The 24,800-nt window shown below is 40.8% G+C and overlaps 1 protein-coding gene across 1 annotated transcript; it reads right to left on the reverse strand.

The window, feature by feature from the left end:
* Positions 1 to 18,681: 18,681 nt before the first annotated feature.
* On the reverse strand, positions 18,682 to 21,207 carry mc4r (melanocortin 4 receptor). Its single transcript, XM_040044529.1, has one exon. It carries the CDS (start codon positions 20,734 to 20,736, stop codon positions 19,753 to 19,755), a length of 984 nt encoding a protein of 327 aa, XP_039900463.1. The 5' UTR covers positions 20,737 to 21,207; the 3' UTR covers positions 18,682 to 19,752.
* Positions 21,208 to 24,800: the final 3,593 nt, after the last annotated feature.

Raw genomic sequence — 24,800 nt, forward strand, 5'->3', positions numbered from 1 at the left:
TGGGATAGGCTCCAGCGCCCCCCGCGACCCTGAAAAAGGATAAGCGGAAGCGAATGGATGGGATGGAAAAAGTAGGCCCTCAAAAAATATAATATGACGTTTGTTGGTAGAGTGCTTCAAGCTGAATTCAAAAGTAACACAAACGACTACTTGTTAGATCCAAGGAATGCAGAAGAGCACCTCTGAACACACGTCATCTTAAATCTTGAAGCAGATGAACTACAGCAGCAGAAGACCGCACTGGTTTCCACTTGCTACAGTTCATGTGGACTACCCAAACTGGACAACAGAAGAGTGCTAAATGTTGCCTGGTCTTGTGAGTCTTGAGTTCTGCTGCCACATTTGGATGGTGGTGTCAGAATTTGGCCTAAACGACATGAAAGAATGGATCTATCCTGCCCTGTATCAACAGTTCAGATTGCTGCTGATAGTTTTGGAGATATTGTCTTGGCACAGCTTGGTAAATGGACTTCTTATATACCTTATACACCTTATATATCTTATACACCCTTTTACTCTCCCAGAGCACTCAAAGCACTTTATAGAAAATGCCTCATTCGCCAATTCACACTTTTTTCAATGCTTTAGTGCTTTTTATCTAACATTGACATGCATTCATACTCTGATGGATGCATCAGAAAGCAACTTGGGGTTAGTATCTTGCCCAAGGGTATTTAGCCTGCAGACTGGAGCAGCCAGGGATCAAACCTTTTAAACATTATATGGCCCGCTCTCTCTCCTGAACTATAACAGTTTGGGTACCAACTGGGCATTGTTTAAAAACCACAGCCTACCAGAGTATACTTGTTAATCAGCCTGTTCCTTTTTGACAACAACATACTGTCTAGAGACGGGTTTCTGCATGTTGAAAGAAAAAGAACCAGGGTCATGCAGTTTAACCGAATCAATATCTCTCCTTCTCTTGGGATAATAAATGTATTGGTTGGGTGATGCACTCAATACTAATATGAATGGAGTTGGCTCAATAGAAGTAAAATCAACTGGTCCCTCAAATCAATACTTACCTTGATTTGGAAGAATGCACGTATAGTCAAAAATCCTGGGAATGTGATTGGGTTTATTCTTATTCAAGATAATTTATGAAAAGGAAAGTGGCAGATTACATAACACAACTTTTCTGAGACTAATCACAAATACCTCAGTATATTCTCTATTCTACAAATCCTTAAAGTTCTCCTTGTATCTGTGTGCTCAGGAAGTGAAATGAAAGGAAATTTTCTCATTTTGAATTTATATAGTCAAGACACCTCACTTTCTCCAGCATTATTTTAAATAATGACCTCAGACTTCATTTTAATCTCAAGAGCTATCTCAACAGTGCGCTTATGTTTGATTAATAAACCACTCTGACCATAAAAAAAAACTTATTTGAGCAGCAAATAACTCATTCACTAGTGATATAAATCTTAAACAAGCTTAAATTCAAAACATCTGCCTTGTGATTTCTTCCCAAATATACTATTGAAGATTGATTGAAGAATAGCCAGACACCAGTAGTGTTACTTTCATGATGCTAAGATTAAAGCAATTGCAGAGCAGACTGAAGCAAGACAAACACTATTTTAGGGATGGGATAATAATAGTGCAATCCTGTCAGTGTAAGCAAGGAAGGCAGTGCTTGCCCAGTGAACTCTGAGAACTGACATCAAAACCAACGCTTTCCAGTCCATCTTCATTTTAAAATTTGACATGATCATAATTGTATAAGGCAGTTAGTGATGATTAATTAACAACCAACGCTACTCCTGAGCAGCGAGCTTGGTAAGCAATGTGCGTTGATAACCGACATTAAATTGGGATTCAAAAATAAAAAGAAAGAGACTGAAAACTAAATGAAGGTACCCAAGAAACTGAACAGGGAACTTCTTAGAACAGCAAAGACAAAACAGCACCCACCTGTCACTCAAACTGGCACACCTAAGAATAATTTAATGATTGAGTAAAAGAGCAAACATTTTTATTCACTTTCATGTCATTTATACTTCATATCTCAGCTCTCACAGTGGGCACCTGTTTTGTACTGTCAGTCAATCCCTCCAGACTTTTGCCTACCTCAAACCACAATAGGCTGTTTTTTCCCCTCCGTATCAAAATATGTCAAAATGTCTACACATCAAATACTAGAATTGAAGTATTAAAGGCACCTGACAGATTTTCATCTTGTCCAGCCTTGGCCAAAAGCGTTGTTGGCTGTCAAATCAGCCGTCTTAAATCGAAACAGACTAGACAGATAAAGGTTTGTTAGATTCACCTCCTCTTGATGTATTCTTCTACACTCACAGTACAAAGCTGTGTTTTTACATATGTCTGCTATTTTCATCATCAAGGCAGTTTTGAGAGGTCATAGGAGCACCTATGTAGGACCTAGTTACATTTTCCTCCACATGTTTTAAATGGAGGAAAAGAACAAATGAAGCCACTCAGTTTTTTCTTATGTGTTGTTATGGCGACTCCCATCTATTAGCTCCCCACTCTCATTATCACACAGATGCAACAGGGGGATGAATAAATGCAGTTACGCAATATAAAATCATGACGATAAGATTTTAAATAAATACATACTGGATACACTGAGTAATCATCACATGATGCTTTTCTTTTTAACTGGAGAGTGTTTTGTACTTACTGAGCTAATGTGGGTCCTTGTATGGAAGGCTGATTACAGCCATAGAGGATGTTAATTTCACTGTCCACTCTTTTTTGTAGGATTAAGAATTACAAATCATTTTTTTCTATTTCTGTTGAACAATTACGGTTTTCATTTTCAAGGACGCCACACATTTTTAACACTTCAATTTAGTGCATTAATTGAGCTTAACAGAGGAAACCTGATGTGGAAATAAATTCCAGCATTATTTGCTGTGACTGGGGATGGCAAGAGGAGAGTCAACATGGACTAATTTGATGCAAGCAGCTCTGTGCACAAATCCCCAGGAGGCCTGGATGATAAGGACTGACAGAGCCACTAAGAGCCTGAGGCAAAGCAGTTCTAAAGGCCACACGGATGGAGAAAATGAAGGGGGTGGATGGGAATAAAAGAGTATTATCTACTTGTAATCAAATGTGAAGAATGGTTTAACAGTAAAAAAGAAATCTACACTGAAAATTCTGCCGTTATCTGCTGACTCACAGTATGGAGTGTGTACATGATGCATGGGAGGCAACCGGTGATGCTGTCTGGGTGAATTACTCTCTCAAGCATCGTAAAATACAACTGAAACCTGGACTCTGCTTCTCACTGCAGTCTACGGTTAACCAGAGAAATGGAGCATTACTCTAACTACCTGAGAAATAGGTTTGGTGAATTTTGAAAAGTTTCTTTAGAACACAATAGAATGCAAATTGATGAAAACACAGGGAATTTATGGATTAAAAGACAACTGCTTAACTCCACAACTGTATTTATCACTGTAGGTGTGATCTCAACAGTAAGAAGGACTAGCATGCAGTCCAGGCAGGTAGGAGCATTTTAGGCTGATTGATTTAAAATCAAAGGCAAAGCAGATGTTTACAGGCAGATTGTTGGTGCAGGTAAAAGAACCCATCAGAAGGCTTTACAGGCTGAAACTGTAAAGGTTTTGTGTGCTCTCAGAATCAGCTTTCTGTGCCAACTTTCATTTGTTTGTCCTCAAAGACAAATCAGATGCTACTCATAAACTGAAACTTTGGTTTTAGCCACAGATTCTATGACAAATAGTGTCCTTGATTTTGTCTGTATCAGTTAAACTGTCTCTCCCTTGAAATACTTTTTCCATCTAAAAAGCTGAAATGAGTATTTCACTCTCAAAATATGCACACCCCATTGTTTCTATTGTTATTCAGCCATTTTTGAACACAGCACCTGAGTGTTCTCCCAGGTTCTTCTCTTGTATCCTGGCTGTGACACTTCGATGGCAAATGTCCAAAGCTATGTCTACATAGAAAGCAAACGGTGAGTACTACATTAGCATACCAGCAGCAGCAAAAGCAACAGTCCCCGGTGAGTCTACACAGGAAGCATTCAAGCACACAATAACTATAATTACATGGCTACAAAACAAGAAAATAGCATTAACAGTTTGTGGTGGGAAACTCATTCAAGGTGCAAGGCTAATGGAAAATTGCCACATGCTGAAAATGTCAGAGATTCTGTATAAAATCTAAATGTTTACATGTGAGATAATTAAAAATTATCTATTCTGAGGTCAGATTTATAGTTGTCTATATATTTAGCATTCTGTTATTACTTGGATTATATTTGTTTGCCTGTTTTTCTTTCAGACATATGCACAGGACGTCTAAAATGTCCACCAAAAAGAAATGGGAGAAGCATAAATCACAGGAGACTGTGGTTTTTGTCACATTGGAGAAGATTGCATCTTGCACTTTGCTTTGCTCTGTTTGGATAATTTAGGGAAAGATTGCAGTTCAGGTTAAAGCATTGGTTTGTAAAGTTTCCACTTGTCAGTATGGCAGTGTTTTTGTTGGTGATGGCCAGGAAGAGGTAGATGGGCATTTCTGGTTCGACTGCTGAGGCAATAGGAAAAAAAACCATAAAGCATATAATTACATAAACATATAAACATCGACTAATAGTCAATTTGTGTGCCTTCATAGAGCATTGTGAAGGCTTACCTGTTACACCTGCCTTAGGAAAATGATCTCAAACATAGGCTGTGTACATATTTGTGGTGCCATGGGAATGAGAACAGACCGGAACATCAAGCCCAGTGGCGTGTCTAGAAAAGTTTTGTTGGGGGGGCCAGGTAGGGGCACAGATTTGGAGAAGGGTGGCAGATGTAATTGGCAGATAATGTTAAAAATAAATCTACCAACCATTAACCATAATTCAATAACTCTATAAACCTAATGACCGAATGCGCTTTTAACTCTTATTAGAATGAGGTTTTAACCACTACGGTGCAAAGTTTTTAGATATTGCGTTGATAAAGTACAAGAGATACAATCAGTGCTTTGTCAGTGTTTACTCAGCATTCAAGGACAGCAATATTTGCATAGTATTTTTACTGACATATAGTGCATATATGTTTTGGACAAAAACATTTTTGAATATTAAAATACGAACATTTTTAGCCGATGCCAATGCAAAACTTTATCTGCCTATTAAAAAAAGAAGATAATCTTCTCACAAACTGGTGTTTGATTTTGAAACAGGAAAAAAGTGGGGAAACAAATGAAAAGACTAACATTTGAATGAAACCTGAAAGCAATGATGATGAAATACAGTCAGCTGGCATGGTGACACTGCCAGTATTAACCTGCAGGGCTGGACTGGGGCAAAAAAATTGGGCATTTTGACTAGCGACCGGCCCACCAGGTATTAAAGCCATAAAGCCTTTGAATGAAAACAAACGCTGTTGTGACAGTGATGTACACTGTCTTTTTGGTATATGTATGATTTCTATACATTTTACGTCAGATAAAAACTTTGTTTGCAAGATTCAGATAATTATTTAATAAAAGCGAGGCATTTTAAATGAGAATAAGAAAGAAAAGTATTTCTTTGTGCCCCCCTCTCCCTGTTAATGCCCTACCTGGCCCCCTGGCATAACTTTGCTAGAACCGCCCCTGCACAGTTACCAGCTGTCAGCTACTTAGAAAAGGATCCTGGTGTTATTTGTCTCTCAGAACCTGTTTCTCCATCACCTGTTCAGCTCTGATGATTCAGTAAGGACATCTCCTGGTTTCATCTTCATGTTTCCCTCTCACCGCATATCCAAACCGATATCATGACCAGCAGCTTTTACAGCTGTGTCTCCAGCAAACATCAGCTGATACTAGAAATTAATATTAAATAAATTCTAATATCAGCTGATCAAGCTTAAACATGCTGCTGTTGTTTAGCGCGACATCCGCTGGTTTCCTCTTTCTGGCGCAAAGTGGGCGATAAATAAACAAGAGAGAAAAGCTGATCAGCTGATCATTGATCAGTTTCATGATTGAAGTAGAAACAGGAGAGGGAGGGTGAGAGGATGAGAGAAGAAGAGGCAGCTGTGCAGCGTAAACACAGAATAACTCCAGCTTTGTGTCTTTTTTTTCATTATAGCGAAAGTACGGGACAAACTGCGTCTCTTCTCAGCTCAATACCAAACGCGTAATATTTTCTCTGAATGAGGGACGATTCCATTTTTAAGGAGCCGTTGGCAACTCTACTAACTAAACTTATGAATAAAATAAAGTTCACTATCAGTAACATCATAGCACCCACCCAGCTGTATAGAAACTCCGTCATGCTAGCTAGTACGCAGTACGAATTACTGTAACTGACTGTAAAAAGTCAGCACAATGAAAATAAACTACCCCTAAACTTGGTTTATATCTGACCCAGATAGACTGCAGGTCATAACTTCTTACCTGAAGTTCAGTTCACCTGACACTCAGACCGGCGCTCCTGCTTCCCCTTCCCTCATCTACCTGCTGGCCTCTGTGGAAGCTCCGCCATAGCCACCACCAAACAACTGAGTTATTTTTACAGCATCTGGACAACCCACCACCTCTCATTGTTCATGCCGTTACAAAAAAAAAAAAAAAAAAAAAAGTCATTAGCCCACCGGGCAAATGCCCGGTATGCCCGATGGCCAATCCAGCTATGTTAGCCTGCAACCAAATCTGCAGCTCCATACAGCAATGTTACGACTTGGATTATATCTTATAACTCATAACTCTTATGCTAGCTCCCCCCAGTAGCCTACTGTCTGAAATATTCGACGGTTGCAATTAGGGGTGGGTTTTTATAATCGATTTATCGATTAAAATCGATTCTGGCTTGGATAACGTAAAATCGATTCATTAAAATCCTGAATCGATTTTTTAATATTAATTTATTTTGCCCGAAATGCCAGAATCTCAGGTGAAAGATCACAAAATTTCAACAACCACCAAACAGCTAAGACAGTAAATGAGAGCAGGTACACAGCTTCTGCACAAAGACGTAAACACACAGCGCGGATCCGCGGATCAGAATCAGTGAGATGTCGCCTTTCTCAGCTGACGGTCGGGGCTGAAAGCCGACAGCTTGCTGATTCTGATCCGCGGGTCCGCGCTGTGTGTTTACGCCCTTTTTGCGCTGATCATATGGCTGTTAGTTTTATCTCTCTCCAAACAATATTGACCGAACCAGCAGCAAAAGAAGATCCAAACTACGCTTCACATAAACATCGTCATGAATTCCCTCTGACTTTTGCTGACTTTTCAGGATAAAAATCACACTTCATGCACAGTTCTCTCTCTCTCTCTCTCTTGATGTTTTTAACGAACACCTTTTATTGCTTGTAATGCACAGACACACCAACAGAGGGCAGTAATATCTCTTCAACATACATTGTAAAATTACTATTACAACACTCCCACTTAATTTTACCATGGAGTTCACTTACTTGACACCCATTGCTTATTTCTTTCAAAAAAACAACAACATTATGCACCTATATCACGGTGTTACTAGAAAATAAACATTTTCTCTTTTGTTTTGAACTCACAAAAAATGTACTGTGTCCATCTTAGACAAAACTATTATTCTTCATTACAGTTAAATGCTCACCATCTTAACATAAGCATAGTATAGGCATGTTAAGCATATGATAACCCTTTTAAACTGAACACAGTCCAATCTTCCCTCTGAGATACTCAAACTTTTGTCTAGGCAGTGGTTTGGTTAACATATCAGCCTTCATGTTTTCTGTACAGCAGTACTTCAGCTGGATTTGTCCATTTTGCACACATTCACGAATGTAGTGGTAACGAATGTCTATGTGCTTTGTTCTTGCATGATCGACTGGATTTTTTGCGATTGCAATTGCTCCTTGATTGTCCTCCAGGATCACTGTTGCTGTGGTTTCCATTCCAAGCTCAGTTAGTAGTCGTCTTAACCAAACTCCTTCTTGTGCAGCTTGGCTCAAAGCAATATACTCAGCCTCTGCAGTTGAAAGTGCAACTGTTGCTTGTTTCTTGCTAAGCCAACTGACTGCACCTCCTGCAAGTAGAAAGATGTTTCCAGTTGTAGAACGTCGATCGTCCTGATCACCTGCCCAATCAGCATCTGAATACCCAACCAAGGTTCCTGTTTCTGTTCTTTGATATTTGAGCCCCAGGTTTAGAGTTCCTTTCAAATATCTCAGGATTCTTTTCACAGCTGTCAGGTGTGTAGTGTTTGGGTTTGCATTGAACCTTGACACCACACTCACTGCTTGCGCAATATCTGGTCGTGTGGCCATGGCAGCATACAATAAACTTCCAACCATTGACTGATACATGCTTGGGTTTACAGGTTGACTGACATCATCACTCTTTCTTAATTTGACATTTGTGTCAGCTGGAGTTGCTACTGGATTGGCACTGTCCATTCCATACTTTTGTAGTATGTTTTCAATATACTGCCTCTGATGAAGCACAACATGGTTTTTGTCCTTGTCTTGGACCACTGAGATGCCCAGAATGTAGGATAGCTCACCCATGTCCTTCATTTTGTAGTGTTTCTTCAGAGTGTCCTTTAAGGTCTTCATGCTCTCTGCTGATTCTGTAATCAAAATCAGATCATCAACATACACAGCCAATATTTCCAACTCCTGACCTGTTCTAACAAACACACACTGATCTGAAGTACTCTGTGTAAAACCAATACTTTTCATGAACTCTGTAAAAGCTTTGCTCCAGCAACGTGGAGACTGCTTCAGTCCATATATCGACTTGTTTAGTTTGCACACTAGATGTTCCTGCCCAGGTTTGATGTAACCCTCTGGCTGCTCCATGTAGATTTCCTCTTCCAGCTTACACCACCTGGGTCTGGGTGCAGTTCCCCCTCCAGGGGCAAGGGTACCTAGACCCGGTTTGTAGAGTACGCTTGGGGAGTGTGATCGTGTGTACAGCGTCTCTTTATGTCTGTCTCCACGTTGGTTGAGTGTGGAGTAAGTGCATATGAGAGCATGAGGGTGGGAATGGATGTTTGTGTCTGTGTGTGCCTGTATTTCTGTGTCTATATGTCAGGTTGGGTGTCAGGCGCCACCTCTCTGGGGACATCTCAGGCCCTCCAAGGTTTGGAGGCCTATCTCCCCCTACCACCACTTCCCCTGCCAGTGGCGGACTCCCTCAGACATCGGTGCGTTGGTGGTTCTTTGTGTCCGGGGATGGGCGTCCAGGTACACACCGACTCACTCCTTGGCGGCCGCTTATCGGGGCCTGGAGCCTGGGGCTCGCTCGGGCCACTTCGGAGGTGGGGTGCCCCCGGCCTCTCGGCCTGGGGCTCGGTCACTCAGGCACGGCTGGCTGCCGGTGGAGCTCACGGGCGTGTCACTGCAACTCCCCCTGGCTTCTGCTCCGCGGCTGCTGAGTGAGCCCTCATCTGGGACTCTCCTCAGCTCTTTCTGGGACAGTGGCGCGGCTGCCCCTCTGTTGGTCTTCCTTGGTCTCTTGTGTTCTGGGGGCCTCTGGATGTCTGGAGTTTTGATCTCCTCCATACCTGCTTCATGCCCTGGAGGACGGGGCTGTGGCCCCCCCACACCCTCTAGCAGATCATTACATGAAGGAACCTTTTAAAAAACAAAAAACAAGCGCGTCCATGCTCACAGGTGTACACACGGGTGATCACACCCACAAACTACACCCTTTTTGGCTCCTACCTCAAAGCACACTGTGTTCTGTTGATCTTATGTGCTGCACAATAATGTTTAATATTTAGTATTTACTGTCATATTCCCATATATCATTGTGATGCTGTTTATTCTATTACTCTTTGTTGGAGCTATTTGTTCTTTATTTTTATTTTTGTTCTTATTTGTGAAATTAGTTAAAGTTTGTTGTTAGTTTACTTATATTTTGGGGTTTATTTGTCAGTTAATATTTTGTTTTAAATGATTTGTTTGTTTGTTGATATTTTGTTAAATTAGTTAGTAAGAGCTGTAGGGCCATTTTGTTTCTATAAACAAAGAGACTGGTATAGGACCAGCATGCATTGGGGTGGGCCTATGGTTTTTTACCAGAGCAGGAGAAGCAGCAGGAAGGATCTTGTTATTGCTTGCCAAGATGGATAAATAAACCAAAACTCTCAACTAAAAAAAAAAAAAAAAAAAAAAGATTTCCTCTTCCAGGTGTCCATTCAAGAATGCAGTCACAACATCCATTTGATGCACATTTAGATTGTTTTGCACAGCAAATGACAACAATGTACGAATTGAACCAAATCGTACAACTGGAGAGAATGTTTCATCATAGTCTGCACCATAAATCTGTGAATAGCCTTTGGCAACAAGTCTGCACTTGTATCTTTCCACTTGTCCATCACTGTGATGCTTAACTTTAAAGACCCATTTTGATCCAACTGCTTTGCGATCCTTTGGTAGATCCACTAAATCCCATGTGCCATTTTCTAGCAGTGACTCATATTCCAAATCAGCTGCTTCTTTCCACTCCTTTGCATTTGGACTTGACATAGCCTCTTCTAGTGTATTTGGTTCTGTGACACAACAGATGTTTGCATAATGATCAACTGTAGCTGCATCAGCAAACTCCTCAAATCCATATCTCTTTGGAGGTCTTCTGATCCGCTGATCTCCTTTTGCAGCCTCACTGGCGACAGTCTCCTCAGTACTTGTTTGTCTTTCACCCCTGTGTAGTGTCACCTCATTCCCCAAACCGAGATCTTTTTCACTTTGTTTGCATTTAAACTCTGTTTCATTGAAGACCACATCTCGTCGAATCAGTATTTTTCCTTTTTCCTCATCCCACAGTCGGTAGCCTTTTGCATTGGTTGCATATCCCAGGAAACAAACTTTCACTGCCTTTTTGTCCAGCTTCTTTCTCTCTGTGTCTGGAACATGAGCATAAGCAACACAACCAAATACTTTCATATGGCTAATGTCTGGTTTTTTTCCATACCATCTCTGATAGGGTGTTTCGTTCTTTAAAGCAGATGTTGGGAGCCTATTCTGTATGTAAGCTGCAGTAGCAACAGCTTCTGCCCAGAATGTGTTTGGCAACTTTGCATGTGATAGCATGCTTCTAGCTGATTCCACTAGAGTTCTGTTTTTTCTTTCTGCAACACCATTTTGCTGTGGTGTGTGTGGTACAGTCATTTCATGGTGGATGCCTTGAGCTTTCAAATATTCTTGAAACTCTTTAGATGTGTATTCCCCACCATTGTCAGTTCTGAGTCTTATTACTCCCTGTCCACATTCATTTGAGAAGATTCTTTCAAATTCTTTGAACTTGCTCAGGACTTCCGTTTTTTCTCTTATGAAATACACTTTACAACATCTGGAGTAGTCATCAATGAAAGTCACAAAGTACTTTTTTCCTCCAAGTGACTCAGTTTGAAAAGGACCACAAACGTCACTATGCACTAATTGCAACTTGCGTTTTGTTTGTATTTCTCCCACTGATTTGTAAGGTTTTCTTGATAATTTGCCCTCAACACAAGCTTCACAAAAAATGTCCTCCTCTTCATTTGTAAAGCTAACTCCTTTTACCAAGTTTTTGACTTTTTTCAGATTTGTAGTGTGACCTAGACGCTGATGCCACATACTGCACAACCATGACAGGTTGTGCAGTTTCCCTCAATATCCAGCTGATACAATCCGTCAGATCTTTGTGTTCCCATTCCATTGAGAGCTCCATTCTTCTTGTTGTGCATCACTTTTACATGACTCATTTACAACAAAAGCTCCCTCATATGAGTCCTCTTTGTCCTTATACACCACGCTTTTAGCCTTGTGGGCCTTGTATTTCTTTTTAATGCTTGGACAATCACGCTTGATATGTCCTTCCTTCCCACATTTGTAACATCTCCATGAGTCGGAGCTGTTTGCTCCCACTGTTTTTGATCCACTCTGTTCATTTCTATGCATCTGAGATGACATCGCTGATACACTACTGGACACAGTGGTGTTGTCAGTAAGCACTCGCTTTTGTTCCTCATTTATCAAGGCTTGTTGAACAAACTGTAGTGTCAGACTGTCCATCTTTGTCTCCAAAGCAGTAACAACAGTTGCATAGCTGGGTGGCAAACTACCTAGAAGGGTGACAATTTGATCTTCCTCTTCAATTACAGAACCTATTGCCCCTAGCTGATCAGTAAGTTCCTTCATCCTCTTTAAATGATCATTGAGATGTTCTCCTTCCTTCATTTCACACCGGAAGTACTTCTTCTTCAGAAATAGCTTGTTAGCAACAGTATCTCTTTCAAACTGTGCTTTTAGCATCTCCCATGCTTCTTTTGGGGTCTTACAGTTTGTTATCAAGTACAATTGGGGTGTACTTACATTCAGTACCAGCACTGAAAATGCCTTTTCTTTCTTCCGTTCAAATTCAGCTCGCGCTTGGGCATTAGCATCCGCAGCTAACTGCTCCGTCTCCTGTACCATACCCCACAGTCCTTTTGCCTTCAACAGGTGCTCCAGTTGAAATTTCCATGTTGCCCAATTCTCCGGTCCGCTCAGCTTGTCAATAAACAGTCTATCTTCCATTGTGAATCCCACAATTCTGTTTATGACTCCCAAAAGAAAATGTGTTAGCAGCTTCCCTTGGCGACCTCTGGGCCCATAACCTGATGTTTTTAACGAACACCTTTTATTTCTTGTAATGCACAGACACACCAACAGAGGGCAGTAATATCTCTTCAACATACATTGTAAAATTACTATTACAACATCTCTCTCTCTCTCTCTCTTTTCTGCATTATTGGCTTGCTTGTTACGCACAAGTCTACCGTTGTTTACAGCGCTGTCGGCCGACGTTTTTTTTTTCCCTTTTACTTACTTCCGAAAAGTAAACCTAATTTCTGCCGTTCAATATTGAACAAATTTAAACTTTTTAAAATTAAGCAAAATGCAAAACGCTTAGCTGTGTCTCTAATAAAACCACTGTAACTTCAGAGGCAGGGGCGGAGCGTGGGGGTGGCTTACTGGGCTTAAGCCCGGGTTGTTTTGTCAGAAGCCCGGGGTCTTTTGGAGTGTAATTTTTTCATAGTTAGATGCCTGGCTGACAACTGTATAAAACAAAAAGTACACACAATATTCGAAGCACATAGTGCACACTGTGGGAATTTACGACTGTGCGTGAATCCCCCCTGATATTGGTATGATCCGAGCTCAGGCACTAAGCGACTGAGCGAGGGGGCGGGGCAGCTGCTGCCTGTGAGTGTGGAGAGACGTGTGTTGGAGAGATGGAGCCAGCCATACTAAGGAGAGCTTAAGTTTGACCAGGTACCAAAGCAAATCATTCGTACCGTACAAATAATGTAAATATGACGGTGAATCACAAAAGATTGATATCAAACTGATCACTTGACCCATATTACGTTACTTGCTCTTCAAGTGAATCAACAAATGGCGAAATGAAAAGCCGAACAAATGCTGTTTCTTTAGAGAGTCTTATCTTACGTGTGTTTATTTCATATTTTCAGTTCTTACCCTCCCCGACTAAATGGGTTTCAGTTATGCACTGAAATATAAGAATGGACATTAGAGGCTTCTTTCAAAGAAAAAACTCAGGTAAATGTTATTTTATATATTATGCTTTGTATGTTGTTCAGTATATTTCTATGCAAAACAAGAGTGATTTCAGTACACAGCAGGATATTCACATTTGTAACCAGATATTTACACTTTAGGGAGAAAACATAAAACATTTTTACTGTACAACATCAATTTAGAGTAAACTTTTGTTTTAGATAAATATTGAAATATCTTTTGAATTAGTTAAATGTCAGAATAAAGAGAGACAGAGCTTCTATTTTTTATCACTTTCATCAAATTTAGGAGTACATGTACACTAAGTTTGTTAATTAATAAGAAACTCCAGACAATTCCATTCTGAGCTGAAGAAGCTTCTGATAGGTTAGTAGAGTCCATGTGAGTAAACTGGTGGCACAGCTGTGGATGCATATAAGGCAAAACACAGAGCCTGTTTCTTTGACATGGGAACATCAAGAGATGTCAACCAAAACACCAGGAACAGAACTGTGGAGCTCCATAAGTGTGGCTCAATTTGAATACAATTTGGTGCCATTTAGAATTAAGAAATACAGAAAATTTCTCTCTTTACTCTTAAAGTTAACAAATATGTTTTTTATATTTATCAATCTAAAAAAATAAACATTTAGTCTGATTTGATCTTACAATTAAAAAAGTGTTTTTATCTGAAGAGTAAATGGTTTCAACTGTATATTTGATGATGTTGGTGTTTGGCTTGATTGTCAGCACAAAGAGGGAGAGAGAGGAGAATGAGGACAGAACAGAGATGAACAAGAGCAGGTGAGACACGCATGTTAGTCAAGTATCACCGTATCACAGGTCCTCATGTATCTCGTACCTAGTGTTTCTTTTTAGGTTTGCTATTTTTCAAATTCTATATTTATTAAGTTATGCAGGCTTGTTTGCACAACAAGGCTAAATAATTATATAAACGTTGCTGAATCTAAATAGTGGACTTTGGTAGAATTAAAAAATAAGTGTAGTGCAGGTCTATGATGATTTTAGTGCTACTATCATCTAGTTCTGATTCTGGTTCTGTCTTGGTTAAATCCTAAGTAGTCCTGATTTTGAACTGTTGTAGTCCTGTTTTAATTCTGGATCAGTTCTGGGTCTGGTTGAATTGGGGTTTAGTCCTCGTGTCTTGATACAGCCAGACTTTGTTCTGCCTCGCTGCTTAATTAAAAAACTAGTTTAAGGTGTCCTGCACATGTGATATATATTTTTCCCTATATGAAGCCATTCTTTTTTGAACAAAACTCAAAACAGAGCCAATTAATCTTTCAGTCATTTCTACCCCCCCCCCCAAAAAAAAAAAAAAATCCCACATGCATACTACCCTTTTGGGCTAAGCCCCGGTGTTTCAAATGTCTGGCTCCGCCTCTGTTCAGAGGTAATGTTCATGTGTTGATTAATGGTTTTCTTTCGTTTTTGATGTACTGCAAATTATTTTTATAAAATCCCAGGCCAGGAAAATCACCTTCATGTTTTTCTGTGTTTTATCTTCAGCTACTTTGACACAAAGGCATCTGCTGTGATGCTCACACCTTTGATAAAGTCTTGCCTGTGTCAGCTTCCTTTTAATAGATACAAAAATATGTAAATGTACTGATCTGAATTATAATATTTCTGACTGTCAAAATTTCCCAGATTCAAATCGAATCGAATCGAATTAAATCGAATCGTGCATCGAATCGATTCGGGACCTTGTGAATCGGAATTGAATCGATTCTAGAAATCAGTGACGATACCCAGCCCTAGTTGCAATAATTCTGTAAGTGTTATTTTTTGCTTGGTATTTTAATTTCACCGAAGTTTACTAAACTCAACAAACTTAATATTACTTACAGGGACATTTATTCTCTCCTCATTTTCTTTCGCCGAAAATTTTTTTCTGCCGTGCTCTCCTACCTTTGCTAATGTCATGCTCACAGTGCAGAACCCGATGCTGCATTCACGTACACTCGGATATCTGTAAAATTGTAAGAACAGGTGTCCTTAATCTCAAGAGCTGCTTAAAGTAAAGCTGAATGGAGAAACATCTTCATGAAGGCTGTAAGCAAGTCATCAGTGAAGCTCTGTGTTCACATATCTGTCTGCACTTATCAGCTCTTCCTGCTGTTCTGTTTTTTTTGCTTACCCATAAATCTGTAACATCAATCCAGTAATCTTTTTGCTGCTCTTTGTCTGTTCTGTTTAAAAGTTACTGTTATTCTGTCATTCAGAAGGGATGTTTCAATGATTTTTAAAATGGCAAGGGTTGGTGAGAGGTTTAGGATTGGAAATCAGAACTTCTGTTACGATGAAAAATGAAATAAAAGCTCTTGAAATGTGGTTAAAAACTCATTGGGCCATGCTGATTTAAATGTGCAGAGACCTTCAGCTTCCATAAAATTGTATTAAGAGACGTCACTGCCCCATAATTATATGGCCGACTCAAGATTTAATACTGAGTTAACTGAGCTAATATAATATAATATGGTTACAACAGTAAATATGTTTAATTTTACTGAGTGTCTCACATATCCTTTGTTCAGAGTTTGCAAAGTAAATGAGCTTGGCAATGGTAGACAGGAGACCAAACCACTGTGAGATACATGAGGGGGTCATGAGTCTATCTAAACCAGCAATGCCAAATATAAGTCCCGGGGGCACAACAGGATTCCCGCTGGAAGGCTTTGGAAAACTTCCTTTTGAGAAGGACCTCCCCTATGACCACTCATGCTAAACCAATGAAATTAAGTAATATTAAACCAATTAAATGACAGAAAAGTACATGATTTTCAACATCTATAGAAATGTTGATTAAAAAAAAATAGAACAGTCTGCTCCTTAAGCATGAAGAACCCACAGGAGGAGGAGCGTCCCAAACAGAATCTAATTCTCTGTACTTCCAGTGACCTTTCAATAGTTATAGTTTGTTAGTCAGCTGCAGGCGGTGTAAACACTTCAGTTCCAATTACGCTGGGTCTTTTCGATAGTCAGCACCAATCTGAGCTCCTCATCTAACTCTAATATCTGATGATTATATTCATGAACTTGTTTTTTCAATTAGTACTCACTGCTTGTATCCACAGGTGAGGGCAGGAATAGTGATTAGTAAATCCTTTGGGCTTAGATGTCTTTTCACCTCAACAAACTGGTACACCATTGTTTTCAGCGCAGACGCTGCATCAATCTGTCTTTCAATCTGCTGCTCCACACATGAACATGACAAGATACTCAAACCTCCTCTTGGGACATTTCATTCCCAATCTGAAGCTGTCAATTTCCCTCCATTCTGGATGAGAAGTATGACCTCGGACTTGGAGGTTCTTGTTCCCACCCTGGAAACTTGTAAGTCACTTGCAAACCACTCTAGCTGAAGTTGGAAATCAGCACCCTCAGGAAGACATTAACTGCAAAATGGCCAGTCCTTGAGTCCAATCCTCACGAGTAAAAAACGAAACACCAGTATGTGAGAGTGAAGAGGAGAGAGACGAGCTATTTTCTGCTACTTTATTCCAACTTCATGTAACAGCCTGTTGTGATCTAATGAGTCACATGTGCTAAGTCAAGTGCAATAAAGAAATTATTAAAAGAAGATATTAATAGTAAAAGAGTAAAAGTAAAAGAGTGACATTTAAAGAGTACGAGAATTATGCTATGAATCTCAGTGCTGTTTTTATATCTGAATGTCGCTTAGACACACAAAATTGTAACACAAGACACAGAGAACTGTTTTGAAAATTTATGGGCTTTTTTGCATGTTTCTTTAACACATGCTCTAAAAAAATCAACATCTCTGTGTGTCCATGGTATTGGATTTGTGACGACAATGATCCATATGCATTACTTAACGTTGGGCTAGCACACCCACTGTGAATAATATGCTTTTTCTAACCCCCCCCCACCCCACACACACACACAAAATCAATATTTGCCAGAATATGCTGAGGCTGGTGGTCTGGCATAAATGTAAAATAGAGGCAAATGATGCGTCACCCATATGTATGTATATGAATATATGTGTTCATATATTTATATCTACACATATACATATATACGGATATGTATATGGAATACCAATGTGTTTCTCAGAAGCATTAAACAGATTCATCCCCTCCCTGCATTTTCATCCCTTTAGCAACTTTTGGACGAATGATGTTTCCTTATCGGTGCTTCATAAAAACACAGAGAACAACCGTGATATCTTGCAGATTGAATATTATATTTGAAATAAATTAATCAGGCCCGTCCTAAACGTCTGTTAGGATTTAATTAAACCTGGAATGAAATCCATTTGTAACACTGATTCTCCCCAAGCAATATTCAGCAGCTGTTTGGAATATGGCCCAAGGCTGCAAAATGAATCACAGAAGAGTTGTTTTTCAGAGTTATAAAGGTTTTGTTTAACTCAGTTTAAATTATTCAAGATAATCGAGAAAACAACCCTGTGGGAACTTCTGTTGCACACCAACTTTGGCTTCTTGACTGTGCAACCTCTCTGCTTCTTGCAGAGACGACAGGTGTATGTGGGCCTGAAATAAATGCATTTGTAAATGTCTTTCCTCTTCACTTAAGTAGTTTTTTAATTTAAGTTAATGACCTCATCTTTGCGTAGAGGTTAAAGTCTGCACTGCAGAGAAATGCTGATAAACAGACTTGTGGCTGAGGTGGCATTATGATTTATTGAAGCTCCTCTGCAGCAGTGATTCACACAGTGGTCAAGCAAACACCTTCATTGGCACGCATGAATCAAATTCCAGGCGAAGCTTTGGCCAGAAAAATACAAGGCTGCTTTTACATTTTTTTTTCTTCTTTTTTCATGTGCATATAAATCAGCTTCAAGTTTAAAAAGACACAAATACATAAGGCAATATTTAAAATAGCATTCACTTACATAGTAAATCTGTTTGTGAAATACTGTCACAGAGGATACAGTTGTTCTTTTTTGTCACAGTGCAACATATTTAAGGCAACAACAAGTTACACAACACATACATAAAAATACATTCAGTTTAGTCTGTTTCATTACATAAACATGATGAAAATAGTTTTTTATAGTCACATGTACATGCTGAAAGTGAGAGAACAACCCACATGTGCAAATTCACAGAAATATCTACACAAGCCACAAAGTCAAGGAGCTTTGATTTAAAATCAGCACATTTTATAAGTGGACTTTCATCGTTTCCACATTGAGGCTCTTTTTTTTGGCTTTTTGCTCAGAGGAAATCATTAATAACAACAAGTTAAAGCAGCTTTCTACTCATTTGTGGTTGTTGCCCTGCATCAAATACAGGAACGCAATCATAACAAGAAATGCTATTATGCCTGAGAAATACACTGACCTTTTTATATATATTTTACAGCTGTGCCATCCAAAATTTTAGATGATCATCGACAAATTCTTGTGCGCAAGCATTAGAAAAAGGTTCTTGACATGAGAATCAGCAGGTGAACAAAGCACGGAGGTGTGGTATTTGTTGCTGGTATTCTTCTCATTTCCAGAACAATCTTGTTTGAGTGCTCTTATCCTCTACGAATGGCTCAGAAATTCTTGTGCAACACCTCATTTCTTCAAAATAGCTTTTTTGAAACAAGCTGTTTTAGCCTGCTTTCTGTTTCAGCATTGATTGCTTTGCCACTTTAGCAAATTTGTAGTTTATAACTTGGAGAAAAACTCGTAAAACAGTCCAGATGTAGACACAGTTCCATGGAGTGCATGAGAAAGAAATGTACTGAGGGTTGAGGACTTTTATGCATATATATATATATGCTTTCAATATGCACTGTATTTGTTTTGAGGAGAATGGCACTCCCAAACCTGGAGGTAGTCTGTATATACTCTGTTAGATGTGCCATATATAATTAATTTACTGTGGCATTTATGTTCTATGCTGCCACAATACTTCAGTATCATAATCCTGCACATACAAAGTTAATAACAATAAGCAATATGTTAGCTCTCTTGACCGCAGAAGGTAAATAGAAAATATTTTCCGAGTGAGAAAGAGAAGCAATCTGCAATTGCTGGTCACTTCAAACTTGAAATTGCACTTATGAATGGCATTCACTACAAAACAAATTAGCACTTGTCTGAAGAGCAATGTGCTATATTACAAGATGTTTGTAAACCTACCTCTTCAGCAACCTGAAACCAAAGATGGGTGCCCAAATAAATCATTTACCGGCAACATGTGAGATATCATACTCTCAGAGTCCATGTTGGCCAGGTTTCGATTTAAATTGCAGGCTGTGGGTTCACAGTGGACACTTTACAGGCAGCTCACACGTACAGCAGAGCATGCGAGCAGCAGAAAATCTCTTTGAAGGTTTTTCTCATCTCTTGGCTGCGAAAAGCATAGATGATGGGGTCAATGACAGAGTTGCACATGATGAGGATGAGGTACATGTTGAAATGGGACATGAAGCAGGTGCAGTAGGGGTTCCTGGGGCAGCTGATCATAAGGATGAGGTGGAGGAAAAAGGGCGCCCAGCATACCACAAATACCCCAAGGAGAATGGTGAGGGTGATGGCCCCCTTCATGTTGGCACGCTGCTGGATGGGAGCGTTGCCCGGTAGGGCTGCGATCCGCTTCATGTGCAGGCGAGCCAACAGGAACATGTGGACATAGAGTGATGCCATGAGCACCAGCATGGTGAAGAACATGGTGATGAGGCAGATGAGTACAGTGGTGCTTTCCGAGTAGATGATGAACAAGATGCCGGAAATGGTGCAGCATGTCCAGATGCTGCTGATGACCAGCATTGCACGACGCAGGGTGACAATGTTGTGGTATCGCAGGGCATAGAAGATGGTGATATAGCGGTCGATGGCGATTGCTAGCAAACTGCAGATGGATGCCAACAGAGAGCTACAGATCATAGAGTCAAACACATTGTCCATGCTTTTAATCAGTGTGACAGGAATGGTCAGGCTGCCTCCATTGATGAGTGCTATAACAATAGTCTCTGAGGCATTAGAGACACTGACGAGCATGTCAGCAACTGCAAGGCTACAGATGAAAAAGTACATAGGTGAATGAAGGTTCTTGTTTTTGATTATAGCAGCAACAACCAGGATGTTCTCCAGCAAACTGATGATGCCCAGAGTCAGGAAAACCTCAGTGGAAATTAGCAGCTGCTCATAACATCCAGAAGATGAGTCTTTTTCCTCTCCTGATAAGTCTTTGTTAAATGGCAAATTGCCTGAGGTTTGGCTTCTGTTGTGGTAGCCTTGGATCAGTCCATGGTATTCTGTGGCATTCATAATGGCTTCTTTTAAATTCCCTTCTCCTTGGGTTATTTCTCCGTTGTTAAGTGTCCAGCTAGTTTGTCCGTTTTAAAGTCTCAGTGTGTGTGGCTTTGGATCATCCTCATTATCTGGAGGACAACGTCTGCGCCCCCGAAAAGAAGAAAAAAAAAGAGTAAAAAAACTCTTAGCCAGTGCTCCTTCTTCCCTTTTCCACCCTTCTGGCGTTCCAAGAGACAATTTTCTTCAAAGGTTTGCTGCAGTTATTGTTCTCAACAAAACACAGTCCCACAGCTCTCCTCTCATCTCTCCACTCTGGAGGGAAACAGTGTAGTGAGAAGTTAAAGTAAGAAGATGTAAGGCAGATAAGTGAAGCAGAAAGCAGCTACAAAAGCAAACGTGTGTGAGACTAATCAACAGTGAGCGGGAACATGAGAGGCAGAGTGCAGCAGCTCGCTGCACAACTGCAGGCAGATCTTCACTTTGCAAGCTACTGTGGTCTCACTCGCTCCTATTATATTGAACACACACACACATACACACCAACCCCTTACCCTCCTGGCTGCCTTCTGTCCTATCGGCTTGCTGATAAAGTGGGAGGAGGAGCAAAGTTTGGGCTGACGCATGAATGTAGATTTTAAAATGAATCAGACCCAATGCAACACATGAGAAGACTTTCACAGTGTTTTCGAATCTCGGGGGATGTTAAAATATTTCAGTGAAATCTAATTCAACAGTATCGGTTTTCATATAATAATGAAAACATTAAACACCATGAATTAATGGTGTTTAAAAAAAACATCGGACAGCAGCACCAGCCCAAGCCTCATAGTGCAGGAATATGAAGTGAGGCGCACACTGAGGGCGGTGAACCCCAGGAAGGCCGCCGGACCAGATGGGGTAACCGCAAGGGTCCTAAAAGAGTGTGCAGACCAGCTGGCTGGGGTCTTCACTAAGATCTTCAACACTTCACTGTCCCAGTCCTGCATCCCGCCGTGCCTAAAGTCAGCCACAATTGTCCCACTGTCCAAAGCGTACTAACATTAGCAGCCTCAACGACTACCAACCAGTTGCTCTAACACCTGTTATAATGAAGTGCTTCGAGAAACTGGTCCGACGTCACATCATGTCCTGCTTGCCACCCAACCTCGACCCGCTCCAGTTCGCATACAGAGTTAACAGATCAACTGAAGATGCCATCGCTACAACGCTCCACACCACCATCTCTCACCTGGAAGTGCAGGGCCGTTACGCCAGGCTGCTCTTTGTTGACTTTAGCTCTGCTTTCAATACGATACTCCCGGACAGACTAATAGTTAAACTGCTGGAAATTGGACTTCCTTCTACCACCTGCCGCTGGATCAGAGACTTCCTCTCAGACTGTGTACAGAGAGTTAGAGTGGGGCCTCATCTTTCCTCAGCCCTCAGCCTCAACACCGGCTCTCCACAAGGCTGTGTACTGAGTCCCCTACTGTACACTCTGTACACACATGACTGTGTTAGTTCCCACCCAGACAACGCAGTCATCAAGTTTGCAGATGATACCACCGTGGTGGGGCTCATCTCTGGGGGAGATGAGACGGCGTACAGAGCTGAAGTTCAGAGGCTGTCAGATTGGTGTGTCGATAACAACCTGGACCTCAATACCACCAAAACAAAAGAACTGGTAGTTGATTTCAGAAGGAGGAAGTCTGAGCTGCAGCCTGTCAGCATCAACGGGGAGTGTGTGGAAAGGTCTCCAGTTTCAAGTTTCTGGGTGTGCACATAGACACAGACCTCCAATGGAGCTCTAACACCTCTGCGGTCTTAAAGAAGGCCCAACAGCGTCTCCACTTTCTGAGAATCCTCAGAAAAATGGACCTGAAGAAGGAGCTGCTGACCGTCTTCTACCGCTGCTCCATTGAAAGTGTGCTGACATATTGCATCGGTGTGTGGTTCTCCAGCTGCACCACAGCACAGAGAAAGGCACTCCAGAGGGTCATCAATATGGCCCAAAAAATCATTGGACATCCTCTTTCCTCCCTGAAGGACCTGTACAGCACTCGCTGTCTCAAGGGGCACGCAGCATCCTACAGGACGGTACACACCCAGGACACCGGCTGCTGCCATCTGGCAGGAGGTTCAGGCTGCTGAGGTCCCGGACAAACAGACTCAAGGACAGCTTTTACAACAGGGCAACAGCCCTGATCAATGCAAATAGCTGACCTGACTGGCTACCTACCTGGACTTCTTTTGGGGGGGTTAACAACGGTAAAAACAGTAATAATAATAATATTTATATTTATAACAAGGTGCAATAATAACTAATGTGCAATAATAACAGTGTGCAATACAAATACACTTATTCTTCTTTTTTATTACTAAGTTATTATACTGTGTTGTGTTGTTTGTGTTGCGTTGTGATGTATCGTGTTGTGTTACATGTAGTGCCGACGTAGGACAGTTTTCCAATTTCATTGTACTACTGTACTATGTATGACTGTGCAATGACAATAAAGAGTTATCTTATCTTATCAACTTTAGGTGGAAAGCATGCAATCTTTATTTATCTCGCACTTTTCACTGTCACGGTTGTTAAAGAGTGGACTCAGGCGCGGAGCTCAGAAATAAAGACAGTGCATTTATTTACAGTGCAGCAAGGTGACAACAGTTCAAATGTGCAACAATGGTGATAGTGCGTCCTTCTTTCCGTGTAAGCCCGTGCGTGGTAGTGAGTGCCCGTCTCTCCTCCAAGTGCTTCCTTTGTGTCCGTGATTCCTACGTCAATCCCTGGGTAAACACACACACGACCGCAAAATGAGTACGTAGATCAGACAGTACGTCAATAACGCTAGCGGCTCGAAAACACTACCAGGCTTGGTACAACACTCCAGCGCTGTTTGTCGCTCAGCCACACCATTAAGTAGCCCTGCTGAAGATGGTAGTTGATTGGCAGCAGCTGGTGGATTGATTGCAGGTGCGGCAGCTCCGGGCGACAGCACTTCCGGGTCGGAGGTAGCCTGTTGCTAGGTTACCTCCTAACACATGACAGCGGAGCCGGAGGGGAAGACAGGGCGATAGGAGAGACACACATGCACACGCACACAAATATACACACTGGCAGGTTGACCGGTCAGAGCGCCGTCAGATCCTGACATTCACAGACCAAAAACACAAAGTCCAAGAGCCAACGAGAACCGACATCCAGCATCCAGATCTTTTACTTTGTGGTAATCTTAGATGAGTAGTTTTATGGACAAAAACCACCAGGTCATTCAGTGTTCCCTTAGTGCTAATGTGTAAGAGATGTTGGTGTACTATAACTGAAGTTATGTCACTATGCAAATATACTGTTTATAAGATCGGGGAAACCTGCAGTCAGCTGAGACTGAAGAAGTCACTTGGATGAGTGACGAAACGTTTCTCCCACAAAACGCTACGTCCAGATGAACAGAATCAACTTTTGGAAAATTAATTACCTGGATGATTGAGCATGCATCAAGACGACACAACTGAAGTAATGTTGTTAAGTCCTTAAAGTCATGTTCTTTTATTGTCATGACTGTATTTGAAACTATTTTTATTTTTGTATGATACCTGATTTATATGGAATATGGCTGAAGTAAACTAAAGTCTAAAATACTTAGTCAGTCATTTATTTAATAGCAATTTAACATTATATAATTCACACATAAAACTATGAATTGTAATTTTAAATGGTTTAAAAGCATGTAGAATAGCATATGTAGGCAAGTATATTTCTCCTCTTTTTATCAAGAAGCAAAGACAAAAAGAAAATAAAAAAGAAACAGGGCAGGGTTCAGTGGTTGAATGATCCGTCCCCACCAATGCCAAAACCAAATCTACGCCCTTGTACCTTTATCCCCTCTCACCCCAGCGAGCAGTTTATCCTTCAAGCTGTGCAGTATCTTTACTGTTCCTAGGACTGCACTCTTCTGGAGAGCAATCTCAGATATTGTTCCTGGGATCTGCTGGAGTCACTCCCCTAGCTTGGGCTTAGCTCGGTCATTCTCGACCACCATGTATGTCCTGCCTGCTTCCATCTTTCACCCTGCTGTTATGTGCTGGATTGTCTCAGGGGT

The sequence above is a fragment of the Simochromis diagramma genome, unplaced genomic scaffold (genome assembly GCF_900408965.1).
Source record: "Simochromis diagramma unplaced genomic scaffold, fSimDia1.1 OVJJ01000602.1, whole genome shotgun sequence".
Classification (NCBI taxonomy): domain Eukaryota; kingdom Metazoa; phylum Chordata; class Actinopteri; order Cichliformes; family Cichlidae; genus Simochromis; species Simochromis diagramma.